The following is a 23,074-nucleotide window of genomic DNA, read 5'->3' on the forward strand; positions in this document are numbered from 1 at the left end:
TTCACAGTGCTTTTTCTCCTGTTGGATCCACATTGGAATTTTTCCAACGTCAATCTGATAACTCTCTCTTTGCTCCCAGGTGGTGAAAACCTGTGAGGGCTCCCTCTTTGCTCCCAGGTGGTAAGGACCTGGGTAGGGCTCCCTCTTTGCTCCTAGGTGGTGAGAACCTGTGCAGGGCTCCCTCTTTGCTCCTAGGTGGTGAGAACCTGTGAGGGCTCCCTCTTTGCTCCCAGGTGGTAAGGACCTGGGTAGGGCTCCCTCTTTGCTCCTAGGTGGTGAGAACCTGTGCAGGGCTCCCTCTTTGCTCCTAGGTGGTGAGAACCTTGGTAGGGCTCCCTCTTTGCTCTTAGGTGGTGAGAACCTGTGCAGAGCTCCCTCTTTGCTCCTAGGTGGTGAGAACCTTGGTAGGGCTCCCTCTTTGCTCTTAGGTGGTGAGAACCTGTGCAGAGCTCCCTCTTTGCTCTTAGGTAGTGAGAACCTGTGCAGAGCTCCCTCTTTGCTCCTAGGTGGTGAGAAACTGTGCAGGGCTCGCTCTTTGCTCCCAGGTGGTGAGAACTTGCGTCGGGCTCCCTCTTTTGTTTGTAGGTGGTGAGAAACTGCATCGAGCTTCCTCTTTCTCCTAAGTGGTGAGAACCTGGGTAGGGCTCTCTCTTTGCTCCTAGGTGGTGAGAACTTGGGTAGGGCTCCCTCTTTGCTCCTAGGTGGTGAGAACCTGTGCAGGGCTCCCTCTTTGCTCCCAAGTAGTGAGAACATGTGCAGGGCTCCCTCTTTGCTCCCAGGTGGTGAGAACCTGAGTAGGGCTCCTTCTTTGCTCCTAGGTGGTAAGAACCTGCGTCGGGCTCCCTTTTTGCTCCTAAGTGGTGAGAACATCCCCTACAACTATAAAGGATGTAGGGGATGCAGTTGCACCCTGGCCTAGGAGCCTTAAGGGGCCCATAAGGCCTCTCTTCTCCATATAGGGAGCCCAGTACTATGAATAAAGCGTTATAGCTGTGGGCCCTGTTACAGGTTTTGCTTTGGGTCCCAGGAGCTTCAGGTTACACCTCTAGGTGAGAACCTGGGTAGGGCTCTCTCTTTGCTCCTAGATGGTGAGAACCTGGGTAGGGCTCCCTCTTTGCTCCTAAGTGGTGAGAACCTGGGTAGGGCTCTCTCTTTGCTCTTAGGTAGTGAGAACCTGGGTAGGGCTCCCTCTTTGCTTTTAGGTGGTGAGAACCTGTGCAGGACTCCCTCTTCGCTCCTAGGTGGTGAGAACCTGTGGACTCGCTTTTTGCTCCTAGGTGATGAGAACCTGGGTAGGGCTCCCTCTTTACCAATTACCTGCATTTTTGGCAAATGCTGGAATGGGAAATTGGGGGAGTTATGGAAAAGGCATGAAGGGGGAAACAATCATCAGGCCCATTTTGAGCTTTGCTATACTATATACGCCACTGAACTTCAGTCTAGAGAGCATTGGTAGGTGTCCATAAACAGCAGACTATAGACTGATAATGTATATGCAGGACAACTGAAATGTTTCCTGAAGACACGTGTTCTTAGGTGAATATTTATGTGAAAATGCAGCATTATTTTTCGGAATTGTTTTAATGCATTTGTGAGTAGAACTCTAAAGGCCCTTTTACACAGAACGATTATCGTACAGACGAGTGAAAACGAATGATAATTGTTCAGTGAAAAAGCATCCAATGATGAAACGATGAACGATAAAGCGTTCGCTTTTCGTTCATTTTACGCAAGCAGAAAAAAATTGTTAGTTCATTTACAAATCATTCGGTTTAAATGGCGCTCATTCACTCCCTCTCAGTCACTTATACAGCCCATGGGAACGACTGAACAATTTCTCGTTTGAAGGATAAACAGGCTGCCCCAGGGAAGGAGATGACATTGTTGGCTCGATCAAACGAGAAATGGGCAGTTCTAAATGGACCTTTAGGCCTCTTTCCCACATTTGCACCCGCCTCAGTGCAATGTATTTGCGGAATGAATAATGATTTTTCGCGTGCATATTGGTGCGTTTTGCTGCACTTTTTCCTCCCGCAGGGCATGTCCATTTGTACTCAGCAAACAAAGACACCCTGCTTGAAATGTTTAATTAGTCTAATGAGTTCCAGGTGTGTTGTTTTTCCAGCCGAATTACACAAAGTGTATAGGCATCTCCTTGCGTATTGTGCAGCCCCCATTGACTTCTAAAGGGACCTTTGGTGCGCAAATGTGCAGAAAAATAAATGTGCAGGAAAAATATGGAAATGTGAACGAACCCGTTGAAATCAATGGTTTCTATTCTGTATATTGTACATGCAAACAGGAGCCCTCACTTGTTTGTCTTTCCCATTACACCTGGGCAATGGGTTGCAGAACGCCGCGTTGTGTCTGTGGTTGTGTACGCCAGTTTTAGCTGTAGGTCTCCCTTAGGGCTGGTAATTATTACTGTTGTACAACATCCCGCGGCCCCATGGGTGGCACATACTGCGGCTGGATTGGTATCAGTAATGACAAACACACATAAAGGCACACTTATGGCAAACACACAACTAATGACTCTTGACAGAAACCAAACTTGGAGAGTGGAGAGGCGATAACTCTTTAGAAGTTTATCATATCTGACTTGGTGATGCCGATAACCTGTTTAGCTAAGGATAAGAACAATTGTGGTTGAAATCTTATGTGTACTTTTCTGCACTGATATACTGATATGTGTCCCGGCCTTACCTGTGTGTCTACTGACCTGAATCATAGGCATGTATGAAGTGCGGAGGCTGACAGCAGAAGCATGGGCATACAGAGAACCTGTGCGGCTCCATAGCGAAAGCAACCAGAAATATTATATATACTTTATGAGACAACCTTTACCATTAAATAATAGAGCTACCATATAATATACTCTTCACAGTGATTATAGTACAGTGACCTCCAGCGATCACAGGTGATGTCATCTCTGTTTGGAATGGTCTGTATTCAGTTTTGTTCTCTTTGGGTCCAGACCACCACTGGGATTTCTTCCAGTCACAACTTGCTTCTCTGCTGCCACAACCACTAATAGACTTCTGAGTGCCCCACAATGTTATCCTGAGCTCCCACCGAGTAATAGCGCCCGTGCTGTGGTCTCACTAATAGTACCCTCACTGTGGTCCCACTAATTAGTAGTGGGACTACAGTGAGGGTACCTTGCTGTGACCTCCATTTGGTAATAGTGACCCTCATGTATGTCTCCTCTTAGTAATAGGCCTCCTTGCCCCCTGGCCCAGCCCGATTCTGGTTGGGAGGCTACCCTGCACATTAGATGATCATGATCAGTGATTTCAGTTAAATTGATGGGTTCAACAGATCTAGATCTCACGTGTAAGACAGTTTAATATGTGTACTCCACCTCTTACAATTTAGCCCCACCCCTATTCCACCTTAAAATGACACCAAGATGTCATAAAATTGACTCTTTATTCAAACTTGCTTACCCCATTGGTGCCTGGACATTAACAGCCCCATGAAAAATATATAATGTACGTATGTGTATGGATTAAAGGTTTTCACTCACTGAAGACCCCCTTAAGATCCCGCTCTGGCGAACCTGAGCTGTCAATGCGCGACACAGACAGCCATTAATCTGCAAGCAGCCACTGCAGCGGAAATATCTGGCAGGCTCTGGCTCTAGTGATGAGTAACTTTACCAGAAAGGGGTTGTCTCTGATGAGACAATACCTTTAATGACATTTTCAGGTATTTATGTATTTTCCAGTATTTTAAACTGTATGGTAGCGTAAAACCTACATATATTTTTAGATAAATCTGATTAAAAATGCAAGCGGAGATGGGAATTGGCATGGCTGCCAATCTGCTTTCGATACCTTCTGTTATCAGTACAGCTTTCAGCCGAGTCATTTGAAATAAAAAACTAATTGCGATGTTTTTGGGCTTCTTCACACAAAAATGTTGTTACAGCGTGGAATATGCTGTGCCAATCTGCCATAGGTTCCCATGTAGAGATGAGCGAGTATACTCGCTAAAGGCAATTGCTCGAGGGAGCATTGCCTTTAGCGAGTACCTGCCCGCTCGAGACAAAAGGTTCGGGTGCCGGCGGCGGGCAGGGAGCTGCGGGGGAGAGCGGGGCGGAACGGAGGGGAGATCTCTCTCTCCCTCTCTCCCCCCCGCTCCCTCCTGCTGACAGCCGCTACTCACTGCTCCCCCGCGCCGGCACCCAAACCTTTCGTCTCGAGCGGGCAGGTACTCGCTAAAGGCAATACTCGCTCGAGCAATTGCCTTTAGCGAGTATACTCGCTCATCTCTATTCCCATGCTACCAATCACACATATTGCGTGCGCAATAAAGAACGCAGCATGTTCTATTTTAGCACGTATTACACGTGCATACAAGTCAAGTTAGTGAATGGCAATCGGCGTCCCGCAGCAGGTATACAATATCTGGGCTCATTCACATGAGGGAATTTGCGCAGCTAACTTACACGCACAAAACAAACACGACTCTTAGGACCAATGGTTTCCTATGGAAATGTTCAGACGAAGGAATTTTAGGCGCGGAAAAAAAATATTTAATCTAAAAAGACAAAACATCAATGACTGAAATTCAGCAACTGCTGCCCAAAAATATACCGGTAGGTCTTGACCTATCTTTAGTGCGCAAAACACAAGAGTGTCCAAAGACTCCTATGAAGGTAGGGAAAAAAGGAAGGGGGAGCGAGGTCTGCCGCGCCGCTAAATCCAGAAGCACTGTTTTCCTGTGGAGATGAAGGAAAGCCCCGTGGCGGGAGACTCCCTTCATCTCTCCAGGGCTTCCCTTCATTGGAGAGAGAGAGATAAAGGGAAGCCCTGGGGGACCCCCTTCATCTCCGCGGGGCATACCTTCACTGGAGATAGATAAAGGGACTCCCCAGGGCTTCCCTTCATTTCGCCCAGGGTTCCCTTCATCCCAGAGAAAGGGGATTCCCTGGGGCTTTCCTTAATCTCCCCCGGGGGTTCCCTTTATCATTGGGATTAGGGGACTCCCCATGGAGATGAAGCCCTAGGTCTTCCCCTCATCTCTTTCTCCAGCAGCGCATATTTCCAGTACCTCCCGTTCAGCGTGTAAAGATCGTGGCTGAAGCTCGGGACTTCAGCGTGGACAGATCGTCCATTTGATTTTCCGCAGCTATAGTTGCGATTTTTTTTTGTACAGCTAATAGTCGCGTGAATTCCACGCCCATGTGAACCACCCCTCATTGCACACTCGGCTGTCACATGCGGGCGGCAGTAGTGATATGTGCTGTTGGCTGTTTTGCAGCATTTTCCTGCAGTTATTTGTCTTGTATCTTGCCGCCAGATGTTAGTTTTACGTCAGCAGGAAGTTATGAAATGCACTACAAATATAGTGTTGGGGTTTTGGTTGTTTTCCGTTTGGGACTTTTGTTAGTGTTTCAAGTTGATAAATAAAGCAAGAAAAGAAGTGATGACAATGGGATTTAGGAGGCATTTATTGTGCTCCTCGCACTTGTGTCACCCAGAAGAGAACATGAATACTTCCTGAATGTCTCGGTTTGTGCAAGACTTGAGAAGAGTAAATGTGCAAATATTTTAGCAAAACTTCCCATCTACTGAAGGTCTGTGTAAGCCGGCGAGCCGCGTGTGAATCCCTCTTGTGCGTGTACACAGCAAGTACGTAATGACAATACGCTCATGTGAGCGCGGCCTCACTGATGGCATCACAGCACAGTTTAAGTACTTTATAATTACTCCCATGCGTACTTCTGCTAATCACCATCACAGTGTGTATGTGCGCCACAAGATAGAGAATGCTGCAATTTTTTGCGCACGGGTAATACGCGAGTGAAAAAACGCTGGCCCCAAACAAATCCATAGGCTATAGGCATTGTGCGTGGGAAAATTGCGCGCACAATGACAATGCGCCCGTATGAGAGGGGCCTCCCTGATGACATCACACTACATTAGAATGGACCCTGTTGTCCCTTTATAATTACTGGAATTTCCGAGGCTGTAATAAAACTTTGGCTCTGACACAGAAGTTATTTGTTCTCTCGCTGAACGCTGTAAGGTATCTGTTCTCCTTGCAGTTGACCTCACAGTATGGTTTTTACCTAGGAGTAAGGGCTTATTCACACGGGCGAGAATCTCGCGCAAGTTTTGCGTGTTGCAAGATGCCGCTAACTTGCGCGTACATGAACTCCATGCTTTTGAATGGACTTATTGAAATGAGCAGCCATGCAGGGAGGATAAAAATTGCAGCATGTTCAATATTTTAGCGTTCCCTTCGAACGGCTCGCCCATTGTTTTCAATGGGACCATTAAAGGCATTGCATGGGACCCGTGCAATGTGTTGCTTCTAGAGATGAGCGAATGTGCTCGTTTAGAGAGCAATTACTCGAATGAGCATCGCTTTTTTTGAGTAACTGCCTACTCGGGCGCCGGGGGGGGGGGGGGAAGCGAGGAGAGAGGGAGAGCTCCCCCTGTTCCCCCTGCTAGCCCCTGCTCCACCCCGCCGCCCGCGTAGGCAGTTACCCACAAAAAGTGATGCTCATTCGAGTAATTGCCCCAAACGAGCATGTTCGCTCATCGCTAGTTGCTTCCCATTGAAATCAATGGGAAACACCTGTGATCCACTGAGGTGTTTGAAACAAGCGCCTGAGTATCGGAATCTCACCAAAGTGATGCAGAGTGCTTTTGAATAAAAGAACACTTCACATCAGTATGTAAACGCACATTGGTAAGCGCGATATGCGGCTATGTTTCTCGGACGGATATTGCGCTCGCCTTACACTACATGCAAGATAGGAAAAGCATCAGTCACATTTGAATCCCCTTGCCATACAAAAAGTTAAGTCCTCCGCTGGTAAGTAAGATGGAAGACCCCATTTACGACAGTTTGAGTGACAGTTTTGAGCGATCATCTTTGCATGGTCTATAGTAGCTAATTAGCTATTAAAGAGCTATGCAGGCAGAACAAGACACTGCCACTATCGCTAGGCGAACAATATAGCTAGTTTGCATAAGCAAACAGCTGCATTGTTCTCGGTTCTTACAGCTCGGGTCCTGCTGTGAACTATCAGTGGGACATGAGCTGAAAGAATCTTATCAGCGCTGCCAACTGTGATAACAGCCTGCACTGCTGATAAGAGTTCATTGATCAATTCTAGAAAGCTAGAATTGAGCGACAAACGAATCGTGCATGATGTCCGTGCATTTAGACGCAACGGTTATAGCTCAAAAGATGGCTTTGAGCGAATTTAGAGGGATAATTGTTGTGTCTAAATGGGCCTTAAGAGGAGTAACTAGACGGAACACGTGGTGGGACCTTCCTAGAGTCGGAAGGAAGGGATTCATACATTTCCACTTTACAAGCCCGATCATTGTTGGAACCTGTAGGAGACAGCGAGGGAAATCAGTCACGTACAGCTTGTTGCTTAATATTCCGACTGCTCCTTCTAGATGTCAGGACGAATAAATGCCAAATGCTGTATCTGAAGAACGCCGTGTCATACGGGAGACTGGAAGTGTCAGGATAGAAATCTTCAGAGATGACCGCTGACTGCAGCGGATCGGACGGGGAACAATTCTTCACAGTAATCTGTCTGAATATGAGTCCCTGCGGCCGGCTTCACACCGGTGTATTTGCGCAGAGAATATAACGCAATGGATTGTTTGCATTTCTGTATTTTGCACGGGCATTTCAGGTGCACAAAATCAAATAGAACATGTTCTATTTTTCTGCATATTTGCGCACCAAATATCCCCATAGAAGTCAATGGGGAGCGCACAAATGGGCATGCAACACGCAAGGGCATACGTGAAACACTGAGTAATTCCACAGCATTGCATTTTATCACCTTTTCCGCTGCCGAGTTCACCTCTTCTCAATGAGGGGGAGAACGCCACACAGAAACACGCAATAAAACCCGCTTCAAAATCTGCCCCAAATGGCGCAGGTTTGGAAGCAGTCTTTCCGTGGCTGATCTGCTGCAGACATTCCGCTGGAAATCAACCTAAGGCTGGCTTCACAAATATGAATCCCATTCTTTTGAATGGGGTCTTACACATCAGCGATGTTTTCCGTCATGGCACCGCGATGCTATACGAGAAACAAATCGCAGCATGTCCTATCTCTGTGATCTTGCATCGCAGCGCCCATTGTTGCCAATGGGACTGGCGGCAGCAGCTCACTACATGCTAGGTGCATGTGATGTGAGGCCTCCCAATGGGAGGACCTCCGCGAACCTCTGCCACGGCTGTCAGGTTCCCTTCATCTCCGAAGTGATGCGAGGCATGAAAATGCCTCACATCCTATGGGAATTCACATGGATGCGGATGTAAATTCCCGACGTCACACGGATTCTGGCCAGATTTTACCCACAGCATATAAACCAGATTTTTAAACTATCATTTCCATTTCTACTGTGGTAAATGCTGCGGATTTTCCATTTGGACAATCTGCATGGACAATCTGTCCCGTGTGGATATACCCTATATATTGCACCGCATGAGTTGGGGGTGCTGAGACCTCAATACAGTGGAGGTCTTTACTAATCCTTATCTACAAAGTTCAGACTCAGAAAGGTCCAGAAAGCAGAAAGATGGGGCTGGCTGCCAGGACAGTCACACTGTAGAGCTCCTTCAGAGCGCGCTATACTCGTCTCTGCCAAGGTGGTGTACTAAGCAACATGGACAACAAAGCAGCAACTCCGCAGGGACACGGGAAATAGATTCTACATACCTTATGCAAAGCATCAAAGCAGTATGTGATGTGAACCTAGGCTTATGGCACTGAGGCTGACCACACAGGCGCTAAAATCATGCAAGATTTGTGTGCAGCCCTGGGGAATTCACATGGATGGCAAGCATGATATGGGGGCGGAATTCACAGCCCCATATCACACTCGCCCGTGTGAAGTTAGCCTCAGGGTCCATTCAGACCTGTTGATTTCTTGTTTGATTGCGCTAATGATGTCAGAGTTCAGGCAGCCTGGTTATACAGCAGATACATCTTTGGCGCGTTCAAGCAAGAAACCCTTCAGCCGTTCACATTCGCTGTATAAGTGACTTAAAGATCTGCACTGTATGTTTTGCATCCCGTTGTGTACCCCTTAGACTTCTACGGGCCCTTCGGTGCACAAACGCTAATTTATTGCACACACTAGAATTGCGTGCGCCAAAAAGTTAATGTGAATGCACTCCTTGAAAGCAATGCACGCACAAATACGCCCAAGCAGAGGCGTACGGTGACGCATCTGGGCCCCAATGCAAAATCTGTAATGGGGCCCCTAACTATAATGCTTTATTCATAGTACTGGGCTCCCAATATGGGGAAGAGAGGCATTATGGACCCCCTAAGACTCCTGGGCCCGGGTGCAACTGCATCCCCTATAGTTACGCCTCTACGCCCGTGTGAAGGAACCCTTACAGTAGTGAGTTTCTTGATTTGCTGCTGTTTCCTGCCCTTTTTTATAAGTCAATGTCAGGTGCAGTAATTGTCATAATTGGTAAGCGGTGACAGAAGATGGACGGGCACTAACGGATATGTGCCAACTGGCGCGAACTTATCAACCTTTACTGCTTATGTGCAAGCCGCAGGACGAGGCAAAAGTCGATCTACGTGCTGTCAGCGGATTCTGCATTGGTGTTATTGAGGCGACCTTACCATCTGATGTTATATATAATGTACGGTCGCCCGTCTAGTTCACTCCTGTAGGCGTGTAATAGAGCTAGCCGAGTCACAGATCTGGAGCAATATTTCCTCTAGTCACAGCCCACCTGAGAAGCTACATGTACACCTGTAGGTTACATTGAGCCTCGTGTGGCACAGAGTGCTAATCTCTTGCTCACAACCTGAAGGTTGCAAGTTCAATCCCTGCATGGTTCAGGTAGCTGGCTCAAAGTTGGCTCATCATTCTGAGATTGGTAAAATAACTTGCTGGGGGGGTAATAAATAAAAACTACCTGAAAGTGCTGCGGAATACGTTGGCGCTATACAAATAACAAGCCTTGTTTTATTTCCGTTCACATCTGCGTTACGGACCTCCGTTCCAGTGAGTGGGGCCCAAGCAGAAGCATTATAGTCAATGGGGTTCGGCCGGTTCCCAAACGTAGTAGGAGAATGGAACGCCCAAATGCAAAAAAGCATTTGCGCAGCGAATTGCGCACGCAAAACTCTTCTATTCACTGCCAATTTTGTGTGTGCAATACAATGTGCAAATGATTCTAGTGAATAAGCCCCTAGGCTTTTACATGTGGCGATAAATGTTCGCCCGAGCAAATGATGTCACAGCTCTCTCGCGCGGCCAGTTTAGACAAAAAAAATATATATTTTTTTTAACAAGATTGCTCGGTCCGCTGTATGAGGAAGACCAAATGATTGCCGTTTAAATCAAACAATTAGTGAACGAGCCGACGATGATTTCTATGCTGCATAAGATGAATGAAAAGCGAATGAATTATCATTCATTGTTAAATCGTTGCTGCGTTTATACTGAACGATCAGCGCTCGCGGCTGCAGCTCAGTCACCATTCTCTTCTTCATCCTCAGCGGTGATGAACCAGTTAAACAGAAAAGGGGCGGGGCAAGCAGGGCATCAATCAAGCAACCAGTGTGTGTGTGGGGGTGATGACATCACAATAGGGGTAGGGATAAGTGTGGTGGACCGAGGCGGGGGCGGGGCATAAAAGTGATAGTAGGTAATCAGGGGTCTCTATGACGGCAGGAATAATGTCATGGACCGCTATCGTAGACTGCGATGTCACCGATGCCATGACAACACGTTATGCTGCATGTGGTGACGGCAGAGAGACGTGCAGATACAGAGGATGCTTCTTATGGCAATTAGGGCTTACATTGAATTAAGGCGGCTTCACACCGGTGTATTTGCGTGCGCAATACGTAGAGAATAGAAGCCATTGATTTCACAGCCGGGGATTTTGGTTGTGCCAAAAAAAAAAAAAAAAAAGAAGCATGTTCTATTTTCTTGCATATTTGCGCACCAAAAATCCCCATAGAAGTCAAGGTGATGTGCGAATGGGCGCAAAATACGTTAGGGCTCCTGCCGACGAGCGTAGGCGTACATATCAGTGCGGGAGAGCGTGATTGTGCTGTGAAGGGAGCGCTCTCACATGTCCCACCCTCATCCCAGCAGGCAGTTATACATTTTTTGCGCCGGCGTGGGACACCTGCGGCGTGATTTGAACGTCTGTGCAGCTAATTAGTCCCAATGATATTGATTAACAAGTTCAGTGCGCAATTTCGTGTACCATCATAGACTCGTTGGGTGTGCGCACAAATAGAGCATGTCGCGTATATTTTCGTATGTGCGAAAATTGAGCACAAAAACGCAGAATGTGAGGGAACCCATTAAAATCAATCCTCTTGTCTGTGGTTTGCGCAAGCGATTCGGCACGCACCAAAATGTGCGCAACAACGCTCCTCTGCAGGAGCTTCTGGATGTGTGAAATGCTGCGGAATTGCGCAAGGAAAGAACACGTCTGCAATTCATTAGCCTAATTAGCCATTTAAACGGTGCATATTTTTTTTTTGGCTGTGCACAAATGCGCATGCCTGGCACGCAAGAAGGTACAGTAAAATACGCCAAAGTGAACGCAAAAAAAAAAATATTCGCCTGTCTTCTACTGCGCAGTGACTTGTGACGGTGATCCTGGTCAGGTGACTGCTGCAGCCAATCAGAAGCCACAATATCATCACCTGTTCTCCTAGCATTAGTGCCCACGGAACAGGAGGGCCATGGATGCCGCGGCGCTGTTTGTCAGAGGGAGAAGGATTGGCGCTTTTGTTATTCTATGTCATTTTATGTCAAACGTTTTTTGTTTTTTTTTAATTAAGTTGAACATCCCCTTTAAGAACTCTCGGCGACTCCCCTCGGCTACATGGGCACGGGCGAGCGCAATAACAGGGCGAGAAACTTGGACCGATATCGCGCTTGTCAATGTGCGTTCTACCACGGATGCGAGGTGTTTGACTCTCCCATTGAAAACAATGAGTGAAAAAATAAAACGTGCATCCATTTTTTTTTACCTCACAGCAGCAGGCAAAACAATGGAGTCCATATTTACGTGTTTTTTGTGTTTATGTACAAGTAGCCTTAAAGCGACCGCCCGGTTTCGGTACTAAATTCTGTCGCGGGCCGGGGGGAGGGGTGTATTTCCTCAAGCTGATCTTGTCGGTCAGTTCCATCGGTTTGGGGTCCTTTTTTTCAGGCAACCAAGATGGCCGCCGCACCATCTTTAGGCTACTCAATCGTCCACGGTGCATGTGTAGCGTTAGAACCACCGACGCACTATAGCTGCTCCGGCCGGCGCTGTGTAGTTACAAAATAGCGGCGGCCACCTTGGACGCTTGAAAATGGCACTCGTGTTCTCTGTGTTCTTTCTGTGAAGACAGACCAAAATAACACTGGCTGCCATTTTTTTACGCCAGTCCTTTTCCTTCTCGGCTACATTCACACAGGCCAGCGTGAAACTCGGCCGGATATGGCGCTCGTCACCGTGCGCTTCACCTGCGGATGACAGGCGGTTTTCATCCACTACCGCCTCCCATCGCTCCTGTGAACAATTCTGAATCTCCTGAGCTGATAGGGGATCGGCAAGTGTTCTCCATCGGTGATGCCACAGGCGATGCGCTCCGAGGAACGCGGCATAGTAGGACATACAGAGATTTTTACCTGGCAGCATGAGGGAAAACATCGCTGATACGTGCGACAAAAGAATGGGGCTCATATTCACGTGAGTTTTGCGCTCATGTGCTTGTAGCCTTCAGCTGGCTTCACATAAGTGTAAGCGCAATTGTGCACGCCTTAGCACAACTTTTTTGTGCATGTACTGGTGAACCTAATGTACTTTTTCTGCACCAATTAAAATGGAAAAACTACCTGTGTGTGACCGTCCCTATACACAATGCTGGCCCTATATGTGACCGTCCCTATACACAATGCTGGCCCTATATGTGACCGGCCCTACACACAATGCTGGCCCTATATGTAACCAGCCCTATACACAATGCTGGCCCTATATGTAACCGGCCCTATACACAGTGCTGGTCATATATGTAACCGGTCCTACACACAATGCTGGTCCTATATGTAACCAGCCCTATACACAATGCTGGCCCTATATGTAACCGGCCCTATACACAGTGTTGGTCCTATATGTAACAGGCCCTACACACAATGCTGGGCCTATATGTAACCAGCCCTATACACAATGCTGGTCCTATATGGGATCGTCCCTACACACAATGCTGGTCCTATATGTGACCGTCCCTATACACAATGCTGGTCCTATATGTGACCGTCCCTACACACAATGCTGGTCCTGTATGTGACCGTCCCTATACACAATTCTGGTCCTATATGTGACCGGCCCTACCCACAATGCTCGTCCTATATATGACCGTCCCTACACACAATGCTGGTCCTATATGTGACCGGCCCTACCCACAATGCTAGCCCTATATGTGACCATCCCTATACGCAATGCTGGTCCTATATTAACCGGCCCAATACACAGTCCTGGTCCTATATGTGACCGGCCCTACACACCATGCTGGTCCTATATTAACCAGCCCCATACACAATGCTAGCCCTATATGTGACCGTCCCTATACACAATGCTGGTCCTATATGTGGCCGTCCCTATACACAATGCTGGTCCTATATGTGGCCGTCCCTATACACAATGCTGGTCCTATATGTGACCGTCCCTATACACAATGCAGGTCCTATATGTGACTGGCCCTACACACAATGCTGGTCCTATATTAACCGCCCCCATACACAATGCTAGCCCTATATGTGACCATCCCTATACACAATGCTGGTCCTATATTAACCGGCCCCATACACAATGCTAGCCCTATATGTGACCGTCCCTATACACAATGCTGGTCCTATACGTGACCATCCCTATACACAATGCTGGCCCTATATGTGACCGTCCTTATACACAATGCTGGCCCTAGATGTGACCGTCCTTATACACAATGCTAGCCCTATATGTGACCGTCCCTATACACAATGCTGGTCCTATATGTGACCGGCTCTATACACAATGCTGGCCCTATATGTGACTGTCCTTATACACAATGCTAGCCCTATAGGTGACCGTCCCTATACACAATGCTGGTCCTATATGTGACCGTCCCTATACACAATGCTGGCCCTATATGTGACCGGCTCTATACACAATGCTAGCCCTATATGTGACTGTCCCTATACACAATGCTGGCCCTATATGTGACCGTCCCTATACACAATGCTGGTCCTATATGTGACCGTCCCTATACACAATGCTGGTCCTATATGTGACCGGCTCTATACACAATGCTGGCCCTATATGTGACCGTCCCTATACACAATGCTGGTCCTATATGTGACCGTCCCTATACACAATGCTGGTCCTATATGTGACTGGCACTATACACAATGCAGGTCCTATATGTGACTGGCCCTACACACAATGCTGGTCCTATATTAACCGCCCCCATACACAATGCTAGCCCTATATGTGACCATCCCTATACACAATGCTGGTCCTATATTAACCGGCCCCATACACAATGCTAGCCCTATATGTGACCGTCCCTATACACAATGCTGGTCCTATACGTGACCGTCCCTATACACAATGCTGGCCCTATATGTGACCTTCCTTATACACAATGCTGGCCCTAGATGTGACCGTCCTTATACACAATGCTAGCCCTATATGTGACCGTCCCTATACACAATGCTGGTCCTATATGTGACCGTCCCTATACACAATGCTGGCCCTATATGTGACCGCCTCTATACACAATGCTGGCCCTATATGTGACTGTCCTTATACACAATGCTAGCCCTATAGGTGACCGTCCCTATACACAATGCTGGTCCTATATGTGACCGTCCCTATACACAATGCTGGCCCTATATGTGACCGGCTCTATACACAATGCTAGCCCTATATGTGACTGTCCCTATACACAATACTGGCCCTATATGTGACCGGCCCAATACACAGTGCTGGTCCTATATGTGACCGTCCCTATACACAATGCTGGTCCTATATGTGACCGTCCCTATACACAATGCTGGTCCTATATGTGACCGGCTCTATACACAATGCTGGCCCTATATGTGACCGTCCCTATACACAATGCTGGTCCTATATGTGACCGGCTCTATACACAATGCTGATCCTATATGTGACTGTCCCTATACACAATGCTGGTCCTATATGTGACCGTCCCTATACACAATGCTGGTCCTATATGTGACCGGCTCTATACACAATGCTGGCCCTATATGTGACCGTCCCTATACACAATGCTGGTCCTATATGTGACCGGCTCTATACACAATGCTGGCCCTATATGTGACCGGCTCTATACACAATGCTGATCCTATATGTGACTGTCCCTATACACAATGCTGGCCCTATATGTGACCGGCTCTATACACAATGCTGATCCTATATGTGACCGGCCCCATACACAATGCTACACACGCCTTCCTCCTGTCGCTGCAGAAGGCCCCGAGCTGTCGGCTGTCGGCAGGCCCCTCGCAGGCTCGCTGTGTCGTGCGCCTTCCCTCACAGCCCCGTTTAGCACCGGGCTCACTGGCCGCCGCATGTTTACACTGAGTAACCCTTCAGCTGCTCGCCGCCGTGCGCATCGGCTCTCCGGCGGCGGACGGGTTAAGAGCCGCTTCCGGCGCCCAGACAGGAGCCGACTCCCATCCCTCACCAGCAGGAGCCGGCTCCTGGCACAGCCGTCAGTGGGTGCTCGGCGGTGCCAGCTGCCCGATGACGGCGCCACCTCTCCGGCCAGCACTGCCTGTCGTATGTCCTGCAGCGGGGCAGACATGGTGGCCAAGGACTTCAAGCGGTAAGTGATGGAGAGGAGGGGGCTCTCTACTGGATGCGCGCTGCCCCCTATGCCCACCGGTGTGCGCCGCAGCCGGGCTCATTCATTGTGAGGATGGAGCCCACGCGGGCAGCAACAATGTCTCCTCCACTCGTTGCCTTATAGGGAGATGCCCCTCTGCCTCCCGGGGTCGTCAGCATCCTGCTGCTGGTGGTGCTCTCACCATGTCTGATACATATACCAACCTATTATCATATATGCCATTAGTGCCCAACCTGGTGCCCTCACCATGTCGGATATACCAGTCTATTATCATATAGGATATGCCATTAGTGCCCAACCTGGTGCCCTCACCATGTCTATTATATACGTGTCTTTTATCTTCTAGGATATGTCACTAGTGTCCACCCTGGTGCTCTCACCATGTCTGATATCTATATACCAGTCTATTATCATATAGGATATACCACTAGTGCCCACACTGGTGCTCTCACCATATCTGATATCTATATACCAGTCTATTATCATATAGGATATACCACTGGTGCTCTCACCATATCTGATATATATTATATGTCTCTCATCATAGGATATGTCACTAATGCCCAACGTGGTGCTCTTACAATGTCTATTATCATATAGGATATACCACTAATGCCCAACCTGGTGCTTTCACCATGACTGATTATAATATATAAAACTATAGTATAGCAGTTTATTATAATATAGCATCTGCTCCTCTTTCCATGTCTGTTATAGTCCTTATATACAGTATAAATCATGGCACTAATTTCTATATAGGTTATGCCACTAATGCCCGCCCACCCTGCTTCTCTCACAACATCTGTTATCATATAGGATAAACCAGTAATACCCATGTTACTCCTCCCCATGTCTGCCATATGTACAATATAGTATATCCCACTTATGCCCAGACTGGTGCCCTGTCTATTATCATATACAGCATAGTATATATCAGTAATGCCCGGACTGCTCCTCTCACCATGTCTGCTGTTGCCATATACAGTATAGATCATACACTCATTTGTATATAGACCATGCCACTAACGAATGCCCAGACTGGTACTCTCACCATGTCTATTATCCTATAGGATATACCACCAATGCCCAGACTTACCATCTCTGCTATTGTCATATACAGTATCGATCATTTTGCTAATTTTCTATATAGGTCATGCCACCAATGCCCAGACTTGTCCTCCTACCATGTCTCCTGTTTGTCCTATGCAGATCATACCAGTGATACCTAAGTCTAGTATATAACTATACGGATTGTGTCTATATTGTACAGGCTAGTTCTTTCATTATGTCCCCCATTATATACAGTATAGATCATGCCATTAGTGCCCAGAATGCACCTCTCAGACGTCTGCTATGGTAATCATATACAGTATAGGACATGCCACTAACTTCTGTATAGACCATGCTAATATTACCCAGACTGGACCTCTCGTAACTTCTCCTATTCTATACTGTATAGATCATGCCACTGGTGCCCAGACTGGACACCTTATGATATTCCCAATGCCTATTATATATGTGCCATTGATGCCCGAATCCCCCTACCATGTCTCTTATGTACGATCACCTTTAGTTATAAATATAATGATTCCTAATACCCAAGCAAGTCTTAATTACATCCCCATTGTATATAGTAGAGACAATGCCACTCGTAGTCTTGCCATGTCTTCTACTTAAAACTTACTGTATATGTAATTACTAGATTATAGAGCTAATTCTCAGGCTGTAACACTTCAGTCTTCTCTTCACTCTGTATACCTTCTACATCATGAGACGAATACCCAACCTGGACCTGTTATCAGTCAGTATATACAGATCATAGAAGGTAGACGTACCATATAGGGTATAGCCCTCTTATTAAAGGGCCTTGTCTCCTAATACCATATACTGTGTATATATTGATTACTGATGATATTTAGGACCTATTGACCCTACACCTTTCATATATAAATTTAACCCATAGATGTGACGTTTCCTTCAGGTTCTGATTAGTCCATCCATCTGAGACTTGTTTGTTCTTCAGGTTAGGGATTGTTTCATTAAGTCCATTGATGAAAGATTTCCAAACTCCAGCAATAACTAATGCCCCCGCATGGGACTTCACCTTGATATGACATGGGGTTGGTAGGTCTTATTGACTGTAGCTCCTACAATATTCCAGGTTGGACATCCATTCTTCCAGCATGGTGGGCAGAGCTAGAATCCATGAGAATAAAGGGATTACTTCATTTTGAGGCGGGGGTAGTTCTCCTTGATTGGCTTCCCTATTGACAAGGCAGCTCCATCACTGGCAGGTGGGGTCCAGACCTTCTCATTGGTGGACCAACCTCTATGGAGATCAGACTTGTCCTGACTTGGAGACATGTCTTCAAACCCTGAATGAGTCTTTGTTTAGACTTCAGGATTGTCTGTGGCGAAGTCTCATCATGTTCACTGTTGGAAGGTAGAGTGACTTCTCTAGTATTCTCTTTGGACACTTGTTGTTTATTTCATGCGGGTGTTTTGGTTGTTACTTCTATGATAATATTTTGGCTTCAGCTGTTTTGATTGCTGGTTGTGGTGTGAAGGGTTTAGTTTATTTTCTTTGCTGTATTATTTTAGTGGGTTATAGCAATTAATACAAACATGTATTATTGTTTTCATCATCCCTGAGTCAACAGAAGAAATGGTTACATATCCTGAAATCCACCATTCTACAACATGATACAATGTTGCAGTGTGAGTGAAGAAGTGTTAGGAATTGGACAGGTGTTCACATTTTATCCAAGATGCATAATAATGATAGTTTTTTTTTTTTTTTCTTTTTATATGCTGTTCTAATGGTACAGAATCCCTATGCTGTTAGGTGCCTGTTGGCTGAGAGATTTCTGATCCTATCATAGGAACCTGGTGAGCTACCAAAGTTCACTTATTATCTCGTTAGAGGTCGTTAAAAGCCTCTCTTGTCCTAGAATATTGTTGATACAATATATGGGCTCCTCTGCAGTCCTGTCTGATGAAGTTGATTGTTCCTTACTTTCTCTTATTATGGAATAGAATGACATTGACAGAAGGCAGATGGTTCATTTTCAAGCATTCAGCGTTTCTCATCGCCTCCTTTAGAACAGTCTGGCGGTTTGAGCATTGGCTAAGAAGCCGGCATCCATCTGCTGTAAGGTGGCTTTTTATGTGTTATGTGATGAGGAATGGGTTTCTGTACAGATGACGTCTAACTGGGATGTAGTTTATGTGCATATCTGTAGAAAAGTGTTAAATGGTGTTTGTTATGCATTACCTGTTACCCATAGAATGGCAATATATTCCATACTGTAGTGTAGAGCAGCGGGGTCCAACCTGTGGGCATTCCAGGTCTATTACTTGGCTTTCATGGTCTACTATTAAGCTTTTATTGTGCCTTTTTTAATATTGCAAAAAAAAAATAAAAAAAATCCTAATTTGTAGATAGTTGTACATCCTTAAACCTGCCCTGTTCTTCTGTGTTTGAAGGGTGTGAAGAATTAGTCTGGTGGTTTTCATTCTGTCTTCTCTTAAAGGTGTATTCCCATCTTAAAGGGGTTGTCCCGCGCCGAAACGTTTTTTTTTTTTTTTTAACCCCCCCCCTACACGGAGCCCCATTCAGAAAAGAAGAAGACCCGGACTGCGCAAGCGCGGCTAATTTGGCCATCGGAGGGCGAAAATTAGTCGGCACCATGGAGACGAGGACGCCAGCAGCGGAGCAGGTAAGTATAAAACTTTTTATAACTTCTGTATGGCTCATAATTAATGCACAATGTACATTACAAAGTGCATTATTATGGCCATGCAGAAGTGTATAGACCCACTTGCTGCCTCGGGACAACCCCTTTAAGAACCTCATTCCAGTGTGCTGCAAATACACAATTTAAAGCGCTTGCCAATGCCATGTCTGTTTAAAAAATGCCCTATTTCATTAAGAAGCTGTAGACTTTTTTTTTTGTTTCTTTGCATCTGTTTACCGCTGATTGCTAGAGAAACGGACCACCTCTGCTTGGGAGAAAAGTTGGCCTGCGCACACTTAACTCCATGTGCAACAGTCTGCTGGGTGGCCAAGAGCTCCTGGCCCAGCCACCAGTTATCGTTTAAGGATTCCTAAGCAATGCGAGCCAGTCCCTTTATTTGCGCTGTTTAGAATTGCTTCTAGGCAAAGATGTAGCGGTAGCCGGTGGTCTGGAGCTATTGCGCATGTGCTCTGAAGATCACTGCACTCATTTTTAACATATAAACAAACACAGAAAAGTGCGGAAAAAGGGTTCTTTTTTTTTTTTACGTTAAGCACTATTTTTGACTTGTGTTTTTACATGTCCCTTTATGGGGCTTGAACCATAAAAGCTCTCATTGCTATGATAATGCATTGCAGTACTTCTGCTTTCGGTCGCAGCCAGCTCCCACTAAGCGTCCTCCACAGGGCATATGTACCACCCCGTCAGGAAATAAATGTATGCCCTATATCGTTAAGGGGTAAAATCATTTTCTCACCAGGTTCATGAAGTTTGACTGGGAGCTGAGCTCTAAGTCAAGGGGGCGGGCCATGCTGGCTTCTCCCACCTGCATCATGCAGATTGACAGCATTCTCCCGTTTTTATGTATAGACGAGAGCTGTCACTCTACATGCTGCTGACGGGAGCAGCCGGCACTGACCACCTCCATTGTTTGGAGCTCAACTCAGTCAAACTTGGTGAACGTTGTGACAAAATCCCTTTAAGAAATGTTTGCCGCTCTTGGTGATCCATCTGGTCTTCCGCACTTGCTAGGAGTCCCATGTTCTCTGCATCTTTTATTAAGTTCTAGGTCTTCATGATCTTTAGTTTTGTGCCCCACAGCAGGGTAACAAGGTTTGTGCTTTCTATTTTACTACATATATTGCTACAGTGCTCTGCCAAAAAGCAGAGGAAGCTGATGGAAAAGAACACAGGCGTGCACAGATCTCCTTGAAAAGCTGGTTAAAGGGGGTTTACAAGATTACCTATTATTAATGTGGGTAGCTGAATTATTTTTTTTTGAGAGCCTATTCTCAGCCCCCTTTAATAAACAGCGACGATCATGGTGATTTTGCTTATATTGGGCATATAATATACTGACATTCCAGCCCTCATACCTCTTCCGGAAATCTTTCTATTGAACCCATATATCAATAATGATGTTTCTCTTCCAGTATGCTGGACTTGTACTGAATGCAGATTGGTTTTGGTATTGTAGTAAATTGAGGGCAAGTCTGGTATCCCATCCCTTATACTTTAATGCATGCCTGTAATAGAAGTGTTAATGGATGGAGCATTGCGATCCGTACTATAACTCATGCGTAAGTGAATTCCTCAGTGGTTGTTTGTCATCTCTCAGTCATGTAAGGAAATGACGGATTCCTTCTCCTTGGCATTGCATAGACTGAGCATATGGCATTAGTATTGCTCTAGATGGCACAATGCTTCCGTCTGCCATTGATTCACTCTAGTTTCCTATTACCAAATATATAAACCTGCACACGCTAGAGTAAGGGTCTATTTAGATGAGCCGATTTCTCCTTTGAACGGGCGGACAATGTCGGAGTTCTCTCAGGCAGATACATTGTTGGCTCGTTCAAATGAGACTCGTTCAGTCACTGTATAAGCTAATAGAGGAACTGAACTCGTGCCGTTTGAACCAAAGGATGACGAGCCAATGATGAAGTTTCCAATGATTAACCCTTTGCAATCCAATTTTGGATTCAGGGTTTCCTAGGGGTTTTTCTCTTTCTGCCATTATACAACGGCACCATCTGCTGGCTAGAGCCAGTACTGCAGTATGGGGCATGCTGGAGAGGCCCCTGACAACAGAGCGGCCAGTCTTATACAATAAGAATACCCTGCCGGACGTATTCCGACATCGGTGCTGTGCAGCCTTCAATCTGAATGTCTTTAGATGTCAGACAGTGGATTGGAAAGGGTTAGGGGCAACGTGCTTGCCTGAAACATGTAAGACGGCACATGTACTTTATTCCTCCATGTCTGTCTGGATCTTTGTGTCTTATTTGGTGTCTCATTTGGATTATTATGTCTTTATTGATGGTAGCCCACGGCAGCCACCACTCTCCATCATATATGAGACTATTTGAGATATTAACCCCTTAGGGGCCAAGATTTTTTTTTTCCCACTCTCGTTCCCCCCCCCCCCCCCCACCCATTTAAAAAATCGTACCTTCTTTATTTATCCATTGACGTAGCTGTATAGGGCTTTTTTTTTTTGCGGGAGAAGTTTTATTTTTCAATAGTACTATTTAATGTACTAAAAACCTTTAAAAAATTCTGTGGGGAGGAAAAAAAAATTTCCACCATCTTTCGGTGTGTCTTGTTTCTACGGCGCACAAACTGTAACAAAAATGTAATGGTGGTAAACAGGGTTTCTCATCAAGAAAGCTGCTGAGTTATCAGCTGACGTCTGTGGTTTCCTGAAGCATCCAGCTGATATTGGCAGAGGTAAATTGCATGTGGGCAACACCTTTCCACTGCATGACCACAGAATACCTGGCCAGGGAAGGAGCGCTCTCCAGGAAATCTTTCCTATGAGATCTGTATGTCTAAAGGTCCTTTTACACAAAATCATCATTCAAAAAAATCGTTTAAACAGGCGAAGGGGAATGATATCGTTCGGTGAACCATTGAGCATTTCGTATGCTACTTGTTCATTTTACACAAGCATTAAAAGCATCGTTGGTTCGTTCGCTAGTTGTTCAGTCATTCACATTCAGTGGTGCAGCGAAATGAACCATCCTTTTATTTTTTTGGCCGAAACTGATTGCCTGAGTGAACCGTGACATCATTATCATTCCGTGTAAAGGCATCCTAAGGAACTTGGGATGAACTTTGGGGGAAGCAGGTCTCTGGCAAACATAATCTAGTAGCAAACAAAAGTTTTGGTAACTTCAAAATCTATTCTGAATGTATCTGATCTCCTACAGCATCTCTGCCTAGTGACCAGCTTGTAGGGTGGCGTCGGGGTGATAGCTCCCTTCATGGCTGCCCCGGTAGACTAGCTTCTGTGTGGCAGCACAGGACTCGTCCTCCTCCGTATGGCTCTGTCTCTCTTCCCCTCTGATGTTCCGAGGAGCCGCTCTCAGCCAATCGGCACCCCTGCAACACAATTGCTTAGTTCTGCTACTGTATTAAGGTTATAAACTTGATTCTGGAGCTTCATTTATGCT

General features: G+C 46.2%; 1 protein-coding gene across 2 annotated transcripts in view; it reads left to right on the forward strand.

Annotated features, from left to right (window-relative positions):
• The first annotated feature begins 15,591 nt into the window (after window positions 1–15,591).
• Window positions 15,592–23,074, forward strand: part of MMD (monocyte to macrophage differentiation associated) — a 58,126-nt gene continuing 50,643 nt past the window's right edge. Inside the window, exon 1 of one of the 2 annotated variants that reach the window (XM_066587852.1) lies at window positions 15,592–15,861. In XM_066587852.1, coding sequence (XP_066443949.1) covers window positions 15,605–15,861 — 257 coding nt within the window. In that variant the 5' untranslated portion in view covers window positions 15,592–15,604. Of the gene's footprint in view, window positions 15,862–18,211; window positions 18,326–23,074 lie in introns of those variants that run through there. The other variant, XM_066587853.1, reaches the window with a different exon arrangement.

The sequence above is a fragment of the Eleutherodactylus coqui genome, chromosome 13, assembly GCF_035609145.1.
Source record: "Eleutherodactylus coqui strain aEleCoq1 chromosome 13, aEleCoq1.hap1, whole genome shotgun sequence".
Classification (NCBI taxonomy): Eukaryota; Metazoa; Chordata; class Amphibia; order Anura; family Eleutherodactylidae; genus Eleutherodactylus; species Eleutherodactylus coqui.